Source organism: Vidua chalybeata, chromosome 1 (genome assembly GCF_026979565.1).
Source record: "Vidua chalybeata isolate OUT-0048 chromosome 1, bVidCha1 merged haplotype, whole genome shotgun sequence".
NCBI lineage: Eukaryota > Metazoa > Chordata > Aves > Passeriformes > Viduidae > Vidua > Vidua chalybeata.
The window spans coordinates 25,772,984-25,793,881 of NC_071530.1; the positions used below are offsets into that span (position 1 = coordinate 25,772,984).

A 20,898-nucleotide genomic window follows, 5' to 3' on the forward strand; every position below is an offset into this window, starting at 1 on the left:
GGTCCTTGTGGTTCTAAGTAAAAAGCCATAGCTGCCTGATTTGTAGTGTGTAAGTTTCTGTTCTTCTGTTCTCTTTAGATAAATACGGGGCACCGGTCACAGTTGACTGTATCAAGCACAGAGATGGGAAATCAAAGGAATCAGACTTTGGAAAGCAGCCCTTTCATGTCAGACCTGCTGAGCGATGTCCCCTTTGCCCTCGCACCACATGTGTTAGCAGTGCAGGGCACCCACAGTGACGTTCCTGACCGACTGCTCACCTACGACATCAATGATAATTTATCAAGATTTTGGTATGACTTTACACTTGAAAATTCAGTGCTTTGTGATCCGTAATGTTCTCTTTATTTTTTCTGCCTCTGTCAAGGAACAAGTCTTAAATTGAAGATAAAGACTTACTTTAATTGACTTAATATTTTGGGGGCTTGCCGCTGGTATATCAAAGGGATTATTATTCACAATTGTCTTCTATTTCTTAGCTTTAGGTGAACTATAACTTAGTACGTTAAATATTCCATTTATTTCCAAAGAAATCAAGCCTCAGTAGGAGACTGGCTGCTGGTATCTACTTTTAGTAGGTAGGCTGCAGACACAAACATTTCATGACTTTAAGAGGAAGTCTATGTCTCAACTGTTTTGTTATTTCAATTAGTTACAAAACACATAGATCCTGTTACATGTATTAAGATCACCTCTTGATTTTGTACAGATAGAAACCAATATTAATGCTAAAGCAATGCTGCTCTGCACTACTGGACAGAGAGCTTTTCAGTGAAACCAAGTTTTAAAACTCAGAGTTAATTACAAGCCCTTAAGTAATCATTAAGACTTAATAGAATTGGTTAAACTTACCAATTTCAAAGTGAAAATCAGTTGCTTCCTTCCCTTTTCCAGTAGATGGTATTTTGTCTGTCTCATTTTGTGCCTGCCTGGAGAAGTTGTCCCCGCCTGCCTGTTGGCTGCTGTTTGTTCTCATTACCACATGTGTTCCTGATTTATATACAGATCAGCTTTTCCATTTTAACCTCTTTGCCCCCTGAAGAAGGAAATCTCAGGACACGTACTTTTAATGGTCACACCCTTCTTTTTTTAATTTGTGTGCCAGAGGTACAGATGGCAATGTTTAACAACAGGAAAACATTACATTGTTTCTTATCCAACTAAATTAAACTGCTAAATACCTAAACACACATTCTCACAGACCACTGTGTCCCCAGTCACAAGCTTTGAGCATGGTTTTACCAGCTAAGACCAGAGCTACTCTTCCACCAGCAACAGCTCTCTGATGTCACATCACGATTTGTGATGAATGTGTGACCTGTGGCACACACTTGTTTTCTCTCTTGGGGTACAATACATATATTGTGCTAAATGTTGGCGGATATTTTCCTATATTTTTAATGCTCTTAAACTCTTGTGGTAGCTTAAAGTACATATATTTTCAGGCTTGGATCCTCTTACAGTATTTGAGATAAATACTGTAAAATAATGAAGAAATTACATTGTGAATATGTCTTAGGTTGTTAAACATTCATGGTTTAGATTTTTTTAAATGTGCATATTTAATATTTTTGTCAGCTGTGTTCTTAAATGTTTTGAAGGTATTGTTTCAAGGGGAGTATCTGTGCTGCACTCAAATAAAAAAGCCAAGTAATAATGAGTTATTTTTTATATGTGAGAGTTATTATGTGGTTTTACCTATATTGTTTACTACACCTCTGACCATTCAGCTTTCATGGGAACTTGAACTTGGAAATTCAGTTTGAAAATCTTCTCAGTGTCATTTAAAAATTAGTGTCCTTCTAATAAAAGATATCACACTTTCATCTGATGGATTCTGTGTGCTGTGTTGGTGACTTGTAGTGGTTTAGGTGGCATCCATGACACTGCTTGGAGAATAGCGTGGCTGGGAGCTGGGAAGTACTCGGGTACTCAGGCCTTATAGAAGGAAGAATTAATTTTATGAAGTAATTCCGAACTGTTTTGTTTTCCGATTTTTTTAGTTAACACATACCCAAAGCACTAAAATAATTTTAATTATTATTTTATATCCAGCAGTTAAAAATTTGATCATTCTACAAATAGCATGTTTCCATTCAAGCTGTCCATTTTGAATCCCAAATGTTTCTGCAGTTGAGCTGGTCTAGAAGTAGAGCTGTAAAGCACTGTTGAAGACCAAACAAACTCACAATACTGGTTCTTTATTTGATAGCTGACTAGGAATGTAATTTTTTGCAGTAATTTCTTGCCCAAAGTTAGACAATCTATCTAAAATAATTACATCTTGTCAGATTTGAGCTCTGTTGCACTCACAGGTGTGCTTTCAAAAGGAAATGAGCAGCAAAGGAGAGTAGGGAGGAGATTGTATTCACCATGATGAGAAATGTGGACAGTAGGTTTAAACATTTGGTTTTCATCCTTAATTATCTCCTGTAAAGGGTAAAATTTCCACCCAGCAAAGTACCAGTAATGAGCAAGGGTACCCGGAATGTATCTCCTGAGTGCCCTCCCTTTAGCAAAAGGTGGGGCTCAAACCTCTCCCTTGATTGAGAACGTGCCTAAAATTGGATTGATGCCTTATGGCACTTGTTCAAAGGTAAATCAAAGAACAACTGCATCCAAAGCAGCCTGACACAAGGCTGACTGGGAGATGGTCCCTACAGACAACTCCCTGGTGACAAAGTCAGAAATGGAACCAGACAATGTTGTGTCCAGCAGGTCAGTCAAGGTAGTGGCTACAGATCTGGTTTCTGCTGTTTCTGTAAAGTGTGATCCAAACCCTGATATGACAGTCAAATACACAGTTGTGTGGTCACAGAGGAGAGAGTTTCACCCTAGAGCACCTAAAGGAGAAATACAAAGAGCATATTCACTATGACAATTACAGTATCTCAAAATAACACAAAGTTTATTGCATTTTTAGCTGGGGAACCTGTTATGTTCACAAAAGCACTAAAGTAGCCTCCTGGGCAAGATGAGTGGGTTGTTCTGAACAATAGCATAGAACTGGAGCTTAAGAAACTACCCTCCTCCCCACAACCACCCTTTTGTTATGACATGATAATTCCTCTTGCTTTGGGTTTTCTCTGCTCAGCCTAGTGACTAGGGAGAGGAACCAGAAGTGCAACTCCTAGGGGTAACTCCTTCCCATCCTGAGTAACTGCAACTCTTCCACTGACGACAGGGCAATTCCAGATTTACCAGATTTCTTTTTGAACCCAGAGCCTGTACAACAACAAAGAGGCAGACTATCCTCCTTAAATTCCAAAGGTAGACTCCTGTTTGGTGCTGTAGGAAGACAAAGGTTTAGTAAGCCAAGCTGAGTTCATTCAGCCTACCCTGCTGTGCTGCAACTTTTCATCAACATTAAGCCTGTCTTTCTGTAATGAGCTTACAAAATTAGGAAGCATGTGTGTTAGGCCAGACTTCTTCCCATCAATATGTCAAATTCCTTAAACTAAGAAAAAAATTTTAACTTCTTGTATCCTCCATTGAAACTGTGTTCTTTCTTTGCCAGTATTTTTGTACTTTGAGTCTCCTAGAGAACTACAACCTCTTCTTTTCAATGTTCTTCTGAGAGATGAGTTCCCACAGACCCTTTCTTAGCTCTCCTGCCTGAATCACAGCCATACAAACTGAATGAAGTGCAGATGGTAGGAATATGATGACACTATCATACTGGTGATCTGAATCAGGACATAAATCAGTATCATGTCCCATAGTCCTTTTTGTGTGCAGGTAGCAGACAGCACAATAGTGCCTAATGCCTCTGTACATTAACATTAAGTAATGGGAAATTATCAGTGGATCACATACTCATTTGAACATTTTGGAACATTTTAGTCTGCAGCCTTCCATGCAGTATTCTTTTTAAATTGTGTTTTACTCCAAAAAATAGTCATTGAATATTCAATTAAAGTTTACTTTCTGATGCAGTATCAGAGTAGCTCAAAGAGCTTTGTTGTATCACAGCTCAGTGTTTTCTCCCTTCTACAGAAGCAAAAGTCCAGCTGTATGGTTCATAAAATGAACCAGAAGTTGTAAAGCTTTCAGCAGGTTATGATGAGATGTTGGAGAAGCCTTTTTTTAATTCTGTAGCAAAAGAGAGTATCTAGTGATAGAAGTGGAAGTTATGGTGACCCCAGAATGATGCAGCAGCTGTAGACCAGACACAAGAGAGGGCTTAGTTCTGCTAGCCAATTCAATTCACTTTTCCTTGCAGCAAAGATAAAATAAACTCTTGAGATCAAAGATCTAATTTACAAGGCTGTCCTCTCAAGTCAGTTGACACATGTACTTCAATAACAGAACATGAAAGAAACTGATCACAAGCAAACAAAAAAAAAAAAAAAAGATGAGCCTTGATTATAAACATCCTTCATCCAACTCTTTGTGGCTATCAGCATTATGGTTAGAGTAGCCTCTCACGTCCAAATGTTCATGTAAGTGTTCTGGGAGGTCAGCTTTGAGCATCCATCTAAATCTCACTGGAAAAGAAGCAGATGGGCTCAGAAAACAAAGCCCCAGGTGGAATAGGCCATCACAGAGGTGAGAATTACTTATTTAAAGCAACTGATACTAGTAGAACTTTAGTCTGACCTTGTCTCGACCTTTTTTAAAGAGTTCTGCTATTTGTCTGTTTTCCTTCAGAAAATGAAGCAATATGTGATATACTGTGAGCTGTAGTGTAATTTCCTTTTTCAGCTGTTTTTAAAAACTATTGGTGATGTGCTTGGCTTATTCTGCTCTTAAAGACACTTTTAGATTCCTGTGTCTTGTTCCTTTAGATTCCTCTGAGTTTGTCTATGGTATGTTCAGGGCTTATGAAGAAGACTTAATATTTGTATTATCAATTTATTCAAAGGATCTTTTTGTTGTTATTTGACTTTTATGTCCTCTGCAGTTTGCCTAGTTCTCCTTCAGTTCTCTCTCAAATAAAAAACATCTACACTTCTCCCTCTATTTGTCAGGGTGGAATAGAACATATGCATTAAATTTATCCGAGAAAGGACTGCCAAATTTTATTTCAGGTAATAGTACAGTACTTGCAGTTATTACATATTAATCATAGTATAAGTATATGGACACATGGGGTTAATGTTCACTATCTTTAAATGTAGTTCAATTCATATTGTAATTTAACTTCTGTTTTGGGGGCAAAGTAGGAAAGTGTTGTAATGGCAATTGATACTGGTTTAATAGAGGAATTTAAAACTTCCTTTTTACCAGATGTAGTTTGCAGTATATGCATCTACCCAATGATCAAGTTAAAATAACTGCTTCAAAACTAGAAGTTGCCATCCTGTTAATAAATGGCATCAATTAAGAGGCCGTTGATTGAGAAATGGAAATGTAGTGTTTTGCTGTAGATCTCTCAAATGCTTTACAGTACAAGTAAGTATTAAGATTCATCTTGAAACTTAATATCATACATTGAAGACAAATTATTTAATCCTAGGACAGCTGTAAAAAAATAGAATGAGTGAACAAAAATGGCTGACATATTTTGGTTTACTTAGAGGCTAGCTAGCTAAATTATTTCACCTTGCAGTTATTCACATCAGAAATTTTGTGTAATGGTGTTGTTATAGCTATTGATTTGTACAAATCTGAGAGAAACTCAGATTAGGAATAAAGCCATTTTCCAGGTTTTGTCCAAAACTGTTCACCTTCATAATTAAGACTTCTGAGTCTTCTCAAACTCAGAGACTTCACCACCACCTCCGATGGGTGTCTCTTCTTCTGAAGAAAGCTGTACCCTATTTTAGAAACATCAGTATCTGGGAGATACTCTGCTCCATCCAGCTGGGACTGACAGATGATTTCCAGCATGGGGCATATCCTGGTAGACAGACATCTCCAGGGTGGTAGTCCTTAAGGAAAGGATGTTATACATAGATACCCTGCAGGTAAAAGCAATGCAGACCTGATCAGCTTCCACTCCTGTCTCCTACATGACCAGCCACGTGATCACAGATACCTGACACAGCTCCTCTAAGCATGAGGCGTGCTGCTGAAGTCAAACTCTGTCTTCTTGGAAAACAATTTGCATTTTTTTTTTACTGAGCAAATTCATCTTCTGGTGATCTGCCAGTCTTAGCAGTTTGCCTGTGCCATTTCACCCTGCCTAAACCAGAAGGGGAGATTTCAGACATGATGCTAAAACCCATCTGCTAGAACAGGAAGTCATTCCAAGACTGGTCTGTTCACCACAGATATCAAAAAGAAGTCAGATAAGATTTGCTCTGCAATGATCTTCTGTAGCAATGGAAGTCTCTGGCTGTTTATAAGACTACATGCACAGTGTCTTAAAACATGACTTTTTGGTATTAGATTGGGTTTTATAGTCTTCATGGCACAGCAAGAAAAGTGTTCCCAGTGTGTCCTTGGCAACAGCAATTTAGCTGTATGAAGATTATTTTCTCCTATATAGTTAGGAAGAATAAAAATCACCTACTACACCCTTCTTAAATGGATGAGGTAATTCAAATGAAGGATAAAATCTTACTTGGAAATTTACAAATAGATTATTCTGTTTTTAGATAAATTAACTGAACAATGCCTTTCTGGCACCTTCTGCCTCATCTTGCTTCAAAGAGTTCTTCTGGCTTGTGCACAAACTCATATTCTGCTCTCCCAAAGAAACGATGAAGATAACGCTGAAAAAGTTCTCCTTTGAAACATCATCCATTTCTGATATATCACTGTAGCCTGGAGAGCACTTCTGATAATATCACTGTTGTCTGCAGATCACAACCCAGTAATTTGTCTCTTTTAGGATCTACACTGAAATTGGTATCAAAACAGGTAATGTGTGCAGAACAATCTCAGCAAACTGGATCGGTGTAGGCATTGCCAGAGCAATACAAGAGGAGAGAAGGCATCCCCACAGTGAGATTTAGAGCACTGGTGACACTGGAAATTAGAATATCCTAAGCTTTTGATCAGGGAGGAAAAAAAAGAAAGGTGACAATTTGGCAGTCTGCTCTTATATTTAAAAGTACCGAGGGTCTACTTTGCAATAGCTGACAGAAATGCTTTTTACAACACAGCAACAAAGCAACACTTGGCTTGCTCTATTTACCTTTTCCCTTTGTATGTATCCATCTATTGATCATAAAACTCTGGCTTAGAGAATGCCTCTTCCACAGTGTTTATTACATTATTGAGATGATGAAATTTGAGGTAAACAAAGAAGGGGAATGATTCTTATCTAAGGATTTCCTCCCTTAAGCCTTTTGTCCCAGATCCATCCAACCTGGCCTTGTAGGTGCCTTTCCTAAGTGCCTGATGGTGTGCTGGCTCAGGCCAGGCCAGAAAGTGTGAGCAGGGAATTTCTCAGACACAAATCATCTCTCTTCTCCATGCTGATGTGCCTAATTACAATCCCAGTCATCCTAGTTTCCATCTGCTGGGAGGAGGGATGGGAAAGAGGAGCTCTTTGTCCACATTTAAGATGAGAATAACCCTCTGGCTAGTCCTCTCTTCCTTTGGCTGTCTGTGCAGGGAGCCAGCTGCTGCCAGAGACAGCTCCAGCAGCATGCCTGGAACAGGACAAAGTTATCTATTTCAGCTTTTTTGTCCATCTTGTCTCCCTATGGATTATATCTGCAGAGATCAGAACTGTCACTAGCAGTAGAAGGCTGTATTATAAATGGGAATTAATTTACTTTTAAGTATTTTGATTTGTTCACAGTGTTTAAGACCCGATGATGTGGTCTGGGGCTGTTTCTCTGCTCCAGATATAATAATGAAAGAGCTGGTCTGTTGCCAGCCATGGAGGAGGGAGGAGGAGGAAATTAGAATATGCAGCATTTAAGGAAAAAGTCAGATAAAAATAAAACTTAATTCTGTAGATACAATTCTCCTCATGAATTGAACTGCAGTTCAGAGAAGGGAGATGTGTAGAGGAAGTTAATTTATAATGACCACACACATCCTAAAATGGATTGAGGTGGATTTCAGAGCGTACTGCTTAGTTGTAGGCCAGCAATCAGAGTTTTTCAATCTGCTGCTTCCTCCAAATGTGTGAAAAAACAGCCTTGTGGGTTCACATAACTGCTCAGTTGCCAGTTGGTGCCTACATCTTGCCCTCAGCACAGTGATATTTTATGCACAGACAAAAAAAGCAGTTCTAGAAGGGAAAAGAGATTTTTATATGAACTTGTATTTCAGCAAAGTTATATCTTCTACCATCATAACTAAGAACAGGGTTTGTCCTAAAGATCATAGCAAAATTAATAAAAAGTGTATATTTATATACAGAGAATGTGGATATATGTTACGTATGTGTCTGTATATGTAGGTATATTTATCAATATACAAGGTGATTGTTCACAAAGAGTGAATTCCACATGGAGTGAGACTGGTCCTAAATATATTCAGAAAAATTTTTGTATGTACTTTAATTCCAATCTTAGAGGCCTCATATGGCTCTAATGGCTGAAAACCTGAGTTGTTTTGCCATATCTTCTGTTAATAACAGTTACCAGACAGTCCACATGAAAAAAATACCAGACTATTTTTTTTTTTTTTCTTTAATGCCATGTACAAAATAGTACTTGAAATCTTCCCAGTTGTAATTTGTGTGAAGGGTCAAAGGGACTATTTACACAGACAAAGCTGCAGTTTCCAGACCTGAATCTTTGCTCATTCCATGTGAACCATGTGCCTTTAAGAACTGCTCTATGTCCTAATAATTCCTTATTATAGGAAATTGCAGTTAGCAGCTATCAGGTTAAGTATTTAAATATTTTTTATTTAATTGAAGAGATTAAATTCATATTTCCAATTTAAAATATTTTCCCATCCTAACTACAAATCCTGGTTGCATGTTTTAAAGTTTTTTTAAAATGTCAATACTGACTTAATGTGAAAACACATTACTATCTTTTTCTTGTCATTTAAAGACAGACTCATTCTCTAGCAGGCACCAAATAATGTATTATTTTGAGTCTTCGTTCCCCTTCTCTATCCCTTTCCCCATGGCTGAATTTAAGTGTCATATCTGAAGAAAATCCTCATAATGAAATTGCTGGCAGAATCTGGTCAAAACCAGTGATCCTTCTTGGTAGAGGATCAAGTCCAACTCTTTTCCTATAGTCTACATTTTCTTTTTAATTTTTTTTAGTCTAAATGACTTAGATATTTCCAAGTACAAGGCTTGGGGAAAAGGAATTGTGCTGACCTCTTCTTTGAAGTAAGATTAAAAAAAGGACAAGGAGAAAGTCTATTAAAATGTGGCTGCCTTCCATGCTTTTTAAAAATGTGCTGTTTGTGTGTACAATGCCTGCCAAGGAGTCTGTCTGCATCTTGTGTGTTCCAGTCAACAGTGCACGCCCTTCAATTGCATCTCATCTCCATTTTCGGGCAACTCCATCTCACCTTTTCTCTGCTCTTAGGAAATATCTGAGGATTTCATCAGTACAGTCATCTGTGCCTTTTTCATAGTGGTTTCAACTCTCAGGCTGCTGGGGCAGCTGAACCCCAGTGCTCTTGATAGCCCAGGTAGGGTGGCACTTGGAGCCAGTGGGATGGATTCTGGGGCAAGAGCTGGATTCATGGTGTCCTGAGGTTGACTTTCTTTTTAAAATCTAGACCATTAAAGCCATTTCATTCTAATCTAAAAGAGCATGAATATTGCAATGCTAAGCATAGCATGGGAGCTCTGCTGCTTTGTGGGGGAATATTCTCCCTGTGGAGTATTTCCAGAAGCTCAGCAGAGTGGCTGTTACCTGGGATTCCTAAAAGGCAGCCAGTGCAGGAGCTGTGCTTTGTAGGCCAGCACTTTCTGCTAATTGCCAGCTTCACTGCCACAGATTGGAGCCTGCAGCCCCTCGCTGGGCTCACCTGCTGATCCTGCAGACTGAGTGATCACTGATCTCAGTGGAAGCAAGGAGATCAATTGGGAACCAGGGAGGTTTTTGATTACTAAGGCAAAATTTTGCTCCCATGACTGTGTCCCATTTCCAAGCTCCTGCTGGATCTGAACTCTGCTTCTTGTGGACACAGACTCCTACCTCACAATTGCTAGTAATTATGCATCTAATTCAAGAGTCAGAGACACTTACTTCTTTCCTGAGACACACACCCAGATTGCATCCTGTGTGCACATCAAGACAAGGCCGTGGCATCTGCTGTTTTTTCCCCTGCTTTGCCTTCATTTGGAAGGAGTGTGTGCAGCTAGAGGAGGAGTTGTTTTACATTTCGTCAAATCCCCACCTGAACCATCAGAGGCCTTAGGCCACAGCTTCTTGCATCTCAGAGCATCCCCTCCCAAAGTTCACAGTCAGTGGTAGTCTGATGGCTTTCAATGAGGGGCTCTTCATCCTTGGGATTAAATCCTCACCTTCCTCCTCTGTTTAAACAGAAGGATATGTATTCCACCTTTATATAACTGGTTATAACAAAATGATGGTTTTAAGAAAAACAACTCGAGTAAGATTATTTGAGTACAGTCTGTTTATAGCCAAATACCATTAGAAAACAAATGTTTCCAGGTGTTGCTCGGAGTGAAGGATGAAGTAAGCCTGATGGCATGGGCAAACAAGTTCTACACGCTTGGGTTCACCACAGCAACCCTGTGGCTCCCTCCGTGCCTCAGGCAGCCCCGAGCAATCTCCACATGTGGTGGAAGTGCCACTCCTGGGCCAGAGATGCTTGGCAATAGTTCCCATCCCACCGGGACCAATGCCTCTGGGCACTTGGAAAGCAGCAGAGCAAACTTCAGATCAACCTGCTGCTCACTAGGGGAACTTGTAAGCTGTCTCTGGGTGGACATGGTGGAATGGCAATTCCTTAACCTGAGGAGCAAGGATGCAGTGGGAGCAGCAAGTAATGGAATTGCTAGCTTTGAAATTCATGCAGGAGGGTTGCATCTTTGGAGGATGGGAGGTTTTCAGAAAATTCGGAGCCCTATCCATCCTCTTAAATAGAGGTCAGTTTAAGATGACACTCAGGGTACCACACTTTGTTATTATTTAGAGCAGTAGTGCTTCTCACTTGCCATGTCCATATTGCAGCAAGTAATGCTGCCCAAGGGGAATGGATCTATAGAGTAAAAAACCCAAGGCTAAAGGCTTAACACCCACTCTCACACATATTTCCAGTTTAGACTGCTGTTGCTCTTGCCCTATGGGCTGAATGTCCTCTGGATTCCACATCACATATCCTGGTTTAGTTTCACCCAAAGGGAAACCAGCTTTCCTGCCCTGAGATGACTTTGGGATTGAAATGGAAACACAGTAAATTGGAATTTTGTGGAGCCGAAGTCCCGAGCTGAAATGCTCATATGTAGTCATCCCTTCTGTCTAAACAGGATTTCACTACAAGAGCTCAGCAAGCTCAGACTCGAGCTCAGGAGATGCTGCAGTTGTTCTTGTGAAATCATAAACCAGGGATTTATTATGGCAATTACATAATAATTATGTAATTGCTACAAAAGTGGGATTTGTCATAAAATCAGTTATCCTCTTAGCTTCTTCATGCAGATCAGATAACAATAATTTTATTCAAGAATATTCTCTAGTTTCCTACCTTATTTCATTCTCTGGATGTAATGAAACACTATAACGAATTATTCTGAAATTTCTCTTATTTCTCCATACTTTGCCTTTTATACAAATGTAAATGTAAATGTAGTGGAGACAGATGTTGCATTTTTTGAATTTTTTAAAATTACTATTCCAAATAGAAAGGAAACAAACTCAACATGGAGTGAAACATAAAACAGGTCACTTCTGGGTTTACATTCCTTATAAGTGTAAAATAATGTAACATGTCTTTTCCACTTTTAATATTATTTTTGGCAAAGTAATTTTGAAAACAACAAAACATTTAAAGTTATTTTAATGACAAGACAAACTACTCTTTTCCATGCAAGTTGAAAGTTACCAGAATAGTAAAGCATGTGAAGAGTTTAAATTTTGATGATTATTGACTTTCCAGTGGAAAATATTCTCAGTAAACTGATTCGTTTCTTCTTTAAAAGCAAGGGGAAAGATAAACAATATTTAGTTGAAAAATATCTTAGCTATCCAATAGGCAAAGCAACTATAAAGTTTTAAAACCTCTTCCAGGTTCTTCACCATCACTATCTGAGATAACCTTCTAATTATGACAGCCACCATTTGGGAGCTTTGTGATGGGTAATTTTTGACTGAAAAAAACCAATTAGGAAGGTGAATTGTGTTTTGTGTATGATACACATGCTTTTATAACCTTTTCCCTAATAGCACCATGAGATGTAACACAGCCTGGTCATGCCTACTAAGGGCTTTGGTCCAAAGAAGCAGCAATTTTCACTATAGAGTCTTCAGATGTAACTTTTTGGACTCCTATATTGATATATGCAGCTTTGTATGATTCCTGTATTTATATGGCTTCTATACTGAGGGGCTTTATATTTCTCCTGTAAACAGTCATCTCCCCTAATCCATACTGCATGGAACAATTTGAAAATAGCACTATTAATGGGAAGGTAGTCACCCACAGAAAGTATAATCACATTTGGTTTTAGAAAATAACAATAAACTGAGCATGCTGCCTGGATCTCACTTGCCTATTTCCCTTTTACAAAAGGATATTTGGACTATGGATAATTTATAAATAGTGTTATATTATTGATCCCTAATCTCCATGGTTACTGGAATCCTCCAGTTGCATGTGTAAAGCAGCATGAGCCAGAGAAGGATGGAAATGTGCGAATCATTACAAAAGAGAGGGTAATTTCCTTTATTTTACATACTGGCATAAGTGGCAAAGCTGTTTTGTCTTTACATGAGGAGTTAATGAGAAAAAAGGCAATATTGTACTCAAACACCATAAACTAGGTTCTTGCAAATGAGAGTGCACGAAGTAATGGTGTGCTAGTCAGATTTAGATCCTGATCTTTGTCCATGGTGTTGTTATAGACCTTTCTGGAACTTTCCACTTGTTGTCATACTGGGATCTGTGAGAATACCACCAGCTCGAGAGTCACTCTCTTATAATGTCACTTTAAAGTACTGGTAAGTACTCAGCCTTGTACAGTCAAGTTTTTAATTTTTTTTTATTTTTCTTGCTGTATGAAAGACCCAGGCAACCAACTGGAGTGTTATTGTTGTTGTTATTACTATTATTAAAAAAATAAAGCACAAAAACACCTATACAGAAGTACCCTAAAACTGAGCTTTCCCACACCACTACCTCTATTTTTCAGTTACAGTAATCTTAGACAGTTCTTGGAGCAACAGTGTGGGAAACTTTAAAGCAAACTTCAGTGAAGTTTACTTTTTTAACAAACATGTTTTTAATTCCCGTTCTATGTAACCTTTGAACCAACCAGAAGCAGCTCAGTCCTCTTCTAGATACCTTGAGTAACTACTTTAAAATGCAAATAGAAATTAGAAGAGGAAGTTTTTGCTTCTTGATTGAAATAACTTGGAAGAAAAAAACTCTGTTAGTCTCCACACACTGATTATTCTTTGACTTTTCCTTATCAGGTTCTTTTCCATTTACTTTTAGTTTCCCTATTTCTGAATTCAATTTCCCCTAGCCTCATCTTTGTGGAATATTTATCCTGCCACCAGCTATTCCCCAAGGCTGTGGATATCTGCTTTCCAATCTAGCTGCAGAGGTAACTGCTCTGAAGGACATGGTCACCTTTTACATGGGCTCACCAGCTGCTCCTTCTCCTTGCATTCCTGCATATTTTTTTAAACAGTAAGATACTGCTTGTTAGCCTAGTCAATATTTTAATACTCTCTGGCCACTATCCTCTCTGTCTATTTATTAAAAGGCACTTTTAAGATTCCTTCCCAAATAAAGCATGTTAATGATTTTTTTATTCTTTTTCCACTGTAAGTTTACTCCCAAATATGGTATTTTTGGCAAGTATCGTATCTCTCAAGGCTCCTACTTGAGTGGATACTTACAACTAGGAGCAGATATTAAAAAACAAAAATGGGATTTCCAAAGAATATTCTTCCACATAATATATTTCAAAAAAAGTAGCACAAATGAAAGCATTTAAATACACAAGAGCCATAAAGTTGTTAAACCAAGATACTTAGGTACTACTGTAGCCACGGAAGGACCATAAGCAATAAAAAGATCCACTTTTGGAACACAGAGTGTATACAAGACTATAGAAAACAAGTAATTCAGCATATGGAAAGAGGATTTGTGGCTGTTTCTGGCTACAGGAAGTCTCAAAAGTTGACAACGGCAGTCATTCCAGAATGACACTTCCATAAAAAACAGTGAAGCAACAATATACTTCTATCTACAGTTCTGCGTAATTGCATCATTCCCTGCCCCAGATGTCTAATTCCCTGAAAAATTCCATCTTCAAAAGGAAAACAGTGGCCAAGAATCAAGCTGAAATGAACCCACTAGTGAGAACTGAAAACTGGGGTTTCCAAGGTCAGGTCTTTGGAAAATTACCAGAAGATGTATATTAAAAATTATTAAAAAGGGCTCCAGAAATCAGAAAGACTAGTTTTGTCTCCACTCCTTCCTAAATAAGAATAATAAATTGCAAAATATGAAAGGCTAGATCACATTAGAGAATTCTCATAAATTATATATTACATAGTTGGATATTAAACTGTTAATCCAGGAAAGCTTCAGAGTATGGGTTTCCAATTTCCACTTTATGAATTTTTGTCAGCACAGCTTCCTGTGGTCAGATGATGTATCCTGTCAGTGCCAGGCTTTTTTTTCCCCCAAATACTTAATTGAATTTTAATGACATGCAGAATCTCACACACCGGTGCTTTGTTGAAAGGCAGTGCTAGAGACCATTCCCATTTTTTGTTCCTGATTGCACCTTTGTGATTTCTTACTATATTAATTCTTGTAAGCATGTCTAATTTTCTCACTGAAGACTTAACCACGTGAGCCTTAATTAAACACATTAGTAGTCATGGAACAATTAGCGTAAGTCTTCCACAGAAAGAACTGGTCTGCAGGGAAGAGGAGTCGAACAGTGAGCGAGCGTACTGTGTGCTAGCACTTTATTTACAGAGGCCACGCTGAGAAAACCCAAAATCAAATCAATATCAGTTTGCCTAAAGAAGAAACTATCATGCTTCATGGACTGAGACACTAAAGTCTTCTTCTTGCCTATTAGTCTTAATACACGGCCGCTGTCCTGGAGCCTAATCAGAATTCATGAAGCTGCTGAAATTGAGAAAGATTATTGATCTTATTAAAGTTGTAACAGTACCAGACTGAGAAGATGGAGCCTCCAGAGGAAAGAGAGGATGGGAGCCTCTGGGAGAAGCTGAAGCAGCTACACTTCACTCTGTGCTTGGCTCACACTGCCAAGAGAAACCAGAGGCATTTTTCTTTCATAGATTAGGAGCTTTAAAGCCAGGGTGCAACTGCCCCATGTTGAGCACTTACATCTCTCCACCTACAGCTGCAAAGTATGCCTTCCTGGTCATCATCAACAATGTTTTAATTAACTTGGGAGGCTTAATTCCTTCTTCACTTAATCCCATCTAATGCTACTGGAAACAAAGGAGTGGCATAGGTGTAGCTGGATGGGAATCTAGAAATTGTAGGTTACAAGGATGTTACAGATGGCCTAACTTGACTGACACAGCGGGTACTAACACAGAGAGAAATCATCTAGGTACACTTTTATATCCTAGGGTTTTTTCTGTACTCTCTAGAGTGCAAATTAATTGCTATTAATTAGGGGGCATTTTGTTTAGACTGACCCAAAGTATTTTTTCATTTTTTTCATGAGGAACAGAAAAACTGCAGAAGGCCCAATTCAGATAAGTTGTTACTTTTGACAGGAAATTGCTTGTTTTATTCAGAAGTAACTAGAACAAGAGGAATCAAAGCACTCAGTTCACAGAAATTTGGAGTTGGGGATAGCCCCTGCTGAACACCTGCATGGTTATGCTGCTTCACTCACTGAGATGTGAGAAACTGGGTTAAATTTAGAGGGATCCTTCAGCCTTAAGGACCTGGATATTTGGAGCTGAATCTCCCTCAGTCTCTCCTGCTATAACTCTTCCTCTAATATAATGAATCCTCCCTCTATATAAAATATATAATAAATATTAGGTCAGTCAGAGCCCACCCCCTAAGACACAAACTCCTTACTTCTAGTCCTCATGATTTTTCCCACTGCCAAATGATCAAAGGGATGGAAAGAATGATGGCAGAGAAGGAGAGTCACTGGCTCTTGCCTCCCATCCCAGTCTGAGGAGGGCAGAGGATTGTGCAGCTGGACACTTTCAGGGTGATGACCATGAGCTCCTCCTCCCCTTTCCTGTGCCCTGCCCTTAGAGGTGCTGCTCCACCCTGATGTTTACTCACATGCACAAAATACAGCAGTATCAGGAGCAGGGATTGGGGACCTCATCCCAGAAAGGAATATAACATGGTAATTAAAGGACTAATTTATATAGGAAATTAAAAAGCTCAATTCAAATAATCTCATGAAGAAGAAAGTCTTGGCCGTACAGCTCCCAAGTTCTGCATTATTCAAGTGCCAAGTATTGCATCAAAGGAGGCACAAGTCCTTTTGTTTCCTCCTCCAGCTTTATTTATCTAGGTAAAAAAACCAGCTGAAACTATTTGGCAAATCTGATGCAGATTAAAGTGAGGGGAAACTAAACCCAGTACTTTTGATAATTACTGTAGTCATCTAAAACATTCACCCAGCTGAACACCACAGTGGTATTCTTACAGCACACCTGTGCAAGCAGGATTGTCAAGCTAAACTGGAATTTGTTTTATCTCTTCACTGCAGGTGAAAATTAAAAGTTAAAACCAGAAAGAAGCAACCCAGGTCTTCTGGCTAGCAACCACTCTCTTGATAAGAGATGACATGCAGCTGCTCTTATCAGGGTAAAAGCTGCTGCCAGAGAGGTAAGAAAGAATTTTTAGATTCACTTCCATTGCAAAAGGAATGGAATCAGCTGGGTGAGCTGTGCTGATTGGAGGAATACTTTCTGACTCCCTACTCTTTCCAGAAATGGCCTTTTCTATTGTGGCATGTCCTTACCTGCCTGCCCACACCATTCTTTGGTTGGTGAGGGGGAACCCCATCCTCCAGAAGGGAGAGAGAAGCCCAGGCACTTGCTCCCTGTGCTTGTCCTGCGGGAATTCTGGGCAATGGTGGAGCCGTGAGCTGGACCACAGCACTTACGTGCTGTGCAAAGGGCTCTGCTGTGCTTCGATTTCATGTCACTGATATATTTCCCAAAAACCATGGAGTAGGTCAATCCTTCAGTTCCATTGTGTTATTCAGGTGGTGTCATAGATGATTTTTTCACTTACAATGTGTAGATTCTGTATTTATGATCTGACTTATTTGAGAGTTAATTGTGAGAAGGAGACAAAGCTTCATCAAGAAAATAATTAGAAAAAGGCCATCTCAATATTAACAAGTATTTATGGAGTATGCCCCATTGCAAAGATGAATTCTATTCTGATTTTCCTACATTGAAAAGCAAACTTTTGCCTCTTGCAACACTCCTCTGAAATCAGCCTTGATAGTTTCTGTGCAGTGAGGTCTAACCTTGTCTTGCAGATGTGGATCCACGTGTGTCAACCCACATGTCACATATGTTTTAAGCAAATAATTGCATGCAAAGTGTTTTATTTCAAGACTGAAACATTGTTCCAGAACAGGTAGTATAGGAGTGAGGCCAGGTGGGTGGACCTTTTTTTTGGAAGGTAAGGAAGAGACCATGATAAAGCTTTCTCTGATCTTCTAGGTGTGATTGTAAAACAACCAATGAAGAGAGAGATTACTTACTTTAAGATACAGCAAACACTGTGTTCCAAATGATAATCCATGCTAGCCCACTGTGTGTAAAGCAGTAATTTGTCTTGCACAAAAAGTGAAAAATAATCTCAGTATATTGTCTGATAAACAGGAAATACCTGTTCAGAAAAAAAAAAAAAAAAGGCGGCAGTGGGACAACTGTAGAGTATGTACTATCAGCAATAAGTATACTCAAAAATAAACACTTCAAAAGGGCAGTCCTTGGGACTTCCTTGTCTTTCCAAAGTAAACATACCAGGATCACTATAAATAGACATCTTCTAAGAAATCATATATAGTTTGAGCCATTAGGATTGATTTGGGAAAACATGAAAAAGCTTCTCATAGAAAGTCCATTGACATTGGTTTTATTGGTGTGAATAGCTACATATTTTCTCTATGTCTGTAACACGCTCAGTAACTCAGGAAGAAAATAAGGTATGTGGACACAAAAATTAACTCATAATTCTGACTCTCATTATCCAATTAATTTCTTGTAGAAGTTTGTTTCTCAAATCAGCCATGGACTACACCAGAATTTTGATGTACCGTTACTATTTATAGGATAGCAGTAGACTGAAATCAAGGTTTCTCTTTCCAAATATTTATATGCTGATGCTGATATATAACAGAATTTGGCACATCAACTAACTTCTTTGTTTTTCTTGAAAGCCTGTCATGTAAATACAATAAGCAAATCCTTTTCTCTCCTGAATCTGTATGAATTTGTAATAGTGTCCTTATATAATCAATATTTTTCTCCTGAAGAGTCAGGTTTCCTTGTTTGGCAGAATACTTTTAATTAAGGCACACCCATAAACACTGGAATGTTGGAGGATGATTTTTGGAGCTGCTGCGTGCTTGTGAGTATGCTACACATCTTGAATTAAAATGGTGGTTTCAAGATAAAGCTAAATGTCTTATAACAGCTTTTTCTGTACTTTTAATTTATGCTACTTTTGAACATGTTAAATTTTAGTTTACATGTAGGTTCAGCCCAGTACTTTTCTACCAAGTGTGTAGGGGAGTGATGCACTACAGGCTGTAATTTAGGGGCAGGTTGGAACTGCCTGAAATATGCGTATCTTCATAATTTATTCCCAAAATGCTATTATTACCTGAACTCTCTGTAGTTTCAGCATTAAATATCCTTTCCTTCCCTCTGCACTGGGGTGGAAAGGCGGTGGGAGGGAAGCAAAGTTATTTTTACTTCTGTGGCTGCCAAGCTGCGTGCCAGAGGCTCCAAGAGCCCACGCAAGCTGGGGGATAGAGCTGGGCTGCCAAGGGCTGTGCTAGCTCTGGGCAAAGCAGGGATTTTCCAAACACTAAGACATCTTCAGAGAGATGGTGTTGGACTACAGGCACACTCAAAGCCAATACACAAATACTAAAAGCCTACCTGCCTAATGTAAACATTTAAAAGTAAGAGGTGTGTATTAATGTGGCGCTCAGATGTCACAGCAATGTCCATTCCATGCATCAAATCCAATCCCTCTATCAAAGGACCAAAGGGATCCCACCCATGTATGTATTGCTTTTCCTACATACATTACTATTGCAAAAGCTCAGCCATTGGGATCTTTGCTCTCATAAACTTTATAGTTATTTTTACATAGTGGCAAAGTCCTTCCTGTACAGCTATTTAAGTTCTTGAGTGTTTCTATGAGACTTATGCCAATTAAAATTCTTTATTTGCATATAATAAAGTGGGATATTTTTAGTGTTGTTTAGCATAGCTAGCTTGTATATATGGCAAACAGCAACAAAATAAAGAAATTGAAATGTAATTAACTGTTTGAGGGGAATTTGTTAATGAGAATTCTTCCTTGGAAAGCTTGCTGCTTGAAAGAAGGAAAGCTGATTTATCTGTGAACTTAAACTTCCACTGGATGATATGTTCCAGATTTTCAGACTATTGGATGGATAAGGTGAGCTTCTAAATCCTCCCTGCTCCATATGTTTGATCATGTCACTGCTAAAATTAGGCAGCAAGAAGCTTAATTTATAGTAATGTAAGAATGATAAGCAGATAATGACATTTACACAGCAGTTATGGGCTATTTATCCACAGGACTATTGAGGGAATGGGGAAATAAATGCCTGGGAGCTGGCAAAATACTAACAGCAAAAGTGGACTTCCACTTGCATAAAGCATAGGAATAGGACTTCTGATTTTATTTTCAAAATCTCTTTGTGTAAACTCAATTATTACTATTGACAGGGAGCAATAATTTTGAAAATGTCATCTTGTTTTCATCTACGCAGACACATATTTCCTGAGTGGCAGAAGACAAAAACTGGCTCTCTGAAAGTTGCTTGGAAAATAATCTGTTCCTACACAAATTCAAGATAATGTTTGAAATTTTTGTCACTGTACATGGATCTGAGTCTTATTTTCACTTCAGACATGAGACTGGAAACAGTTTTAAAATTTTTACATATCTGTCACATTGATTCAAATTACACAATAAATTTTTACATATCTGTCATATTGGTTCAAATGACGTAATAGCTTCTCCACGTTTAAAATCTAAACGTATGTTTAATTTGTAAATACAAACATTTAATTTAAATAACATTATCCTGAAATCAGCTTCACACACCTCTGCCTCTTCTTATCCATGGTATCAGTTCTTTCTTTTTCAAGAGAAGATCTAATTAACAAATCCATGTTCTTTCTCCTTTCATTCACTCTCTCACTTTCTTCTCTCATTCCCAATCCCTTTTCCTGGCAGTTCTTATCAGATTTTCATTTTACCCCTCCTTCTTTACCAGTAATCCTGTAATTTTCTACTTGTAGGGTTTCTTCTCTTGTTTGCTGTTTGTTGTAACTCTTCACTAATATCCCAGAATACATAGAATGATATCTGTCTCCATATTTTTTTCAATCCTACATTTGACCTACTTTTCTCTCATATTTCTGCTGAGTTTTCCTCTTGTGTATAAGTTTTAAAATAAAATAATAAAATAAAATAATTGCCTGAAACTATGACTTCAGATGGCTTTCTGACAACTTCACATTTTCCCAAGTTGTCTTTAATTTCAGCTGCGTACACCCCACTCAGCTCTTTTGAGGCCATTATTAGTGGATGTGACCAAATTTCAGGACTCCTTCCACCTCCACA

General features: G+C 38.5%; 1 protein-coding gene and 1 long non-coding RNA gene across 5 annotated transcripts in view; one reads left to right on the forward strand and one right to left on the reverse strand.

The window, feature by feature from the left end:
- The window catches only part of UMAD1 (UBAP1-MVB12-associated (UMA) domain containing 1), a 79,543-nt gene extending 77,717 nt beyond the window's left edge, over positions 1 to 1,826 (forward strand). For all 3 annotated transcript variants that reach the window (XM_053934280.1, XM_053934289.1, XM_053934270.1), the window contains exon 4: positions 79 to 1,826. In XM_053934280.1, coding sequence (XP_053790255.1) covers positions 79 to 336 — 258 coding nt within the window. In that variant the 3' untranslated portion in view covers positions 337 to 1,826. The remainder of the gene's footprint in view (positions 1 to 78) is intronic.
- LOC128783520 (uncharacterized) overlaps positions 1 to 20,898 on the reverse strand; it is a 45,708-nt gene that overhangs the window by 12,480 nt on the left and 12,330 nt on the right. Inside the window, exon 3 of one of the 2 annotated variants that reach the window (XR_008429181.1) lies at positions 17,771 to 17,892. The exons of the other annotated variant lie outside the window; for it this stretch is intronic. This is a non-coding gene — a long non-coding RNA (uncharacterized LOC128783520). Of the gene's footprint in view, positions 1 to 17,770; positions 17,893 to 20,898 lie in introns of those variants that run through there. 2 annotated transcript variants of the gene reach the window in all.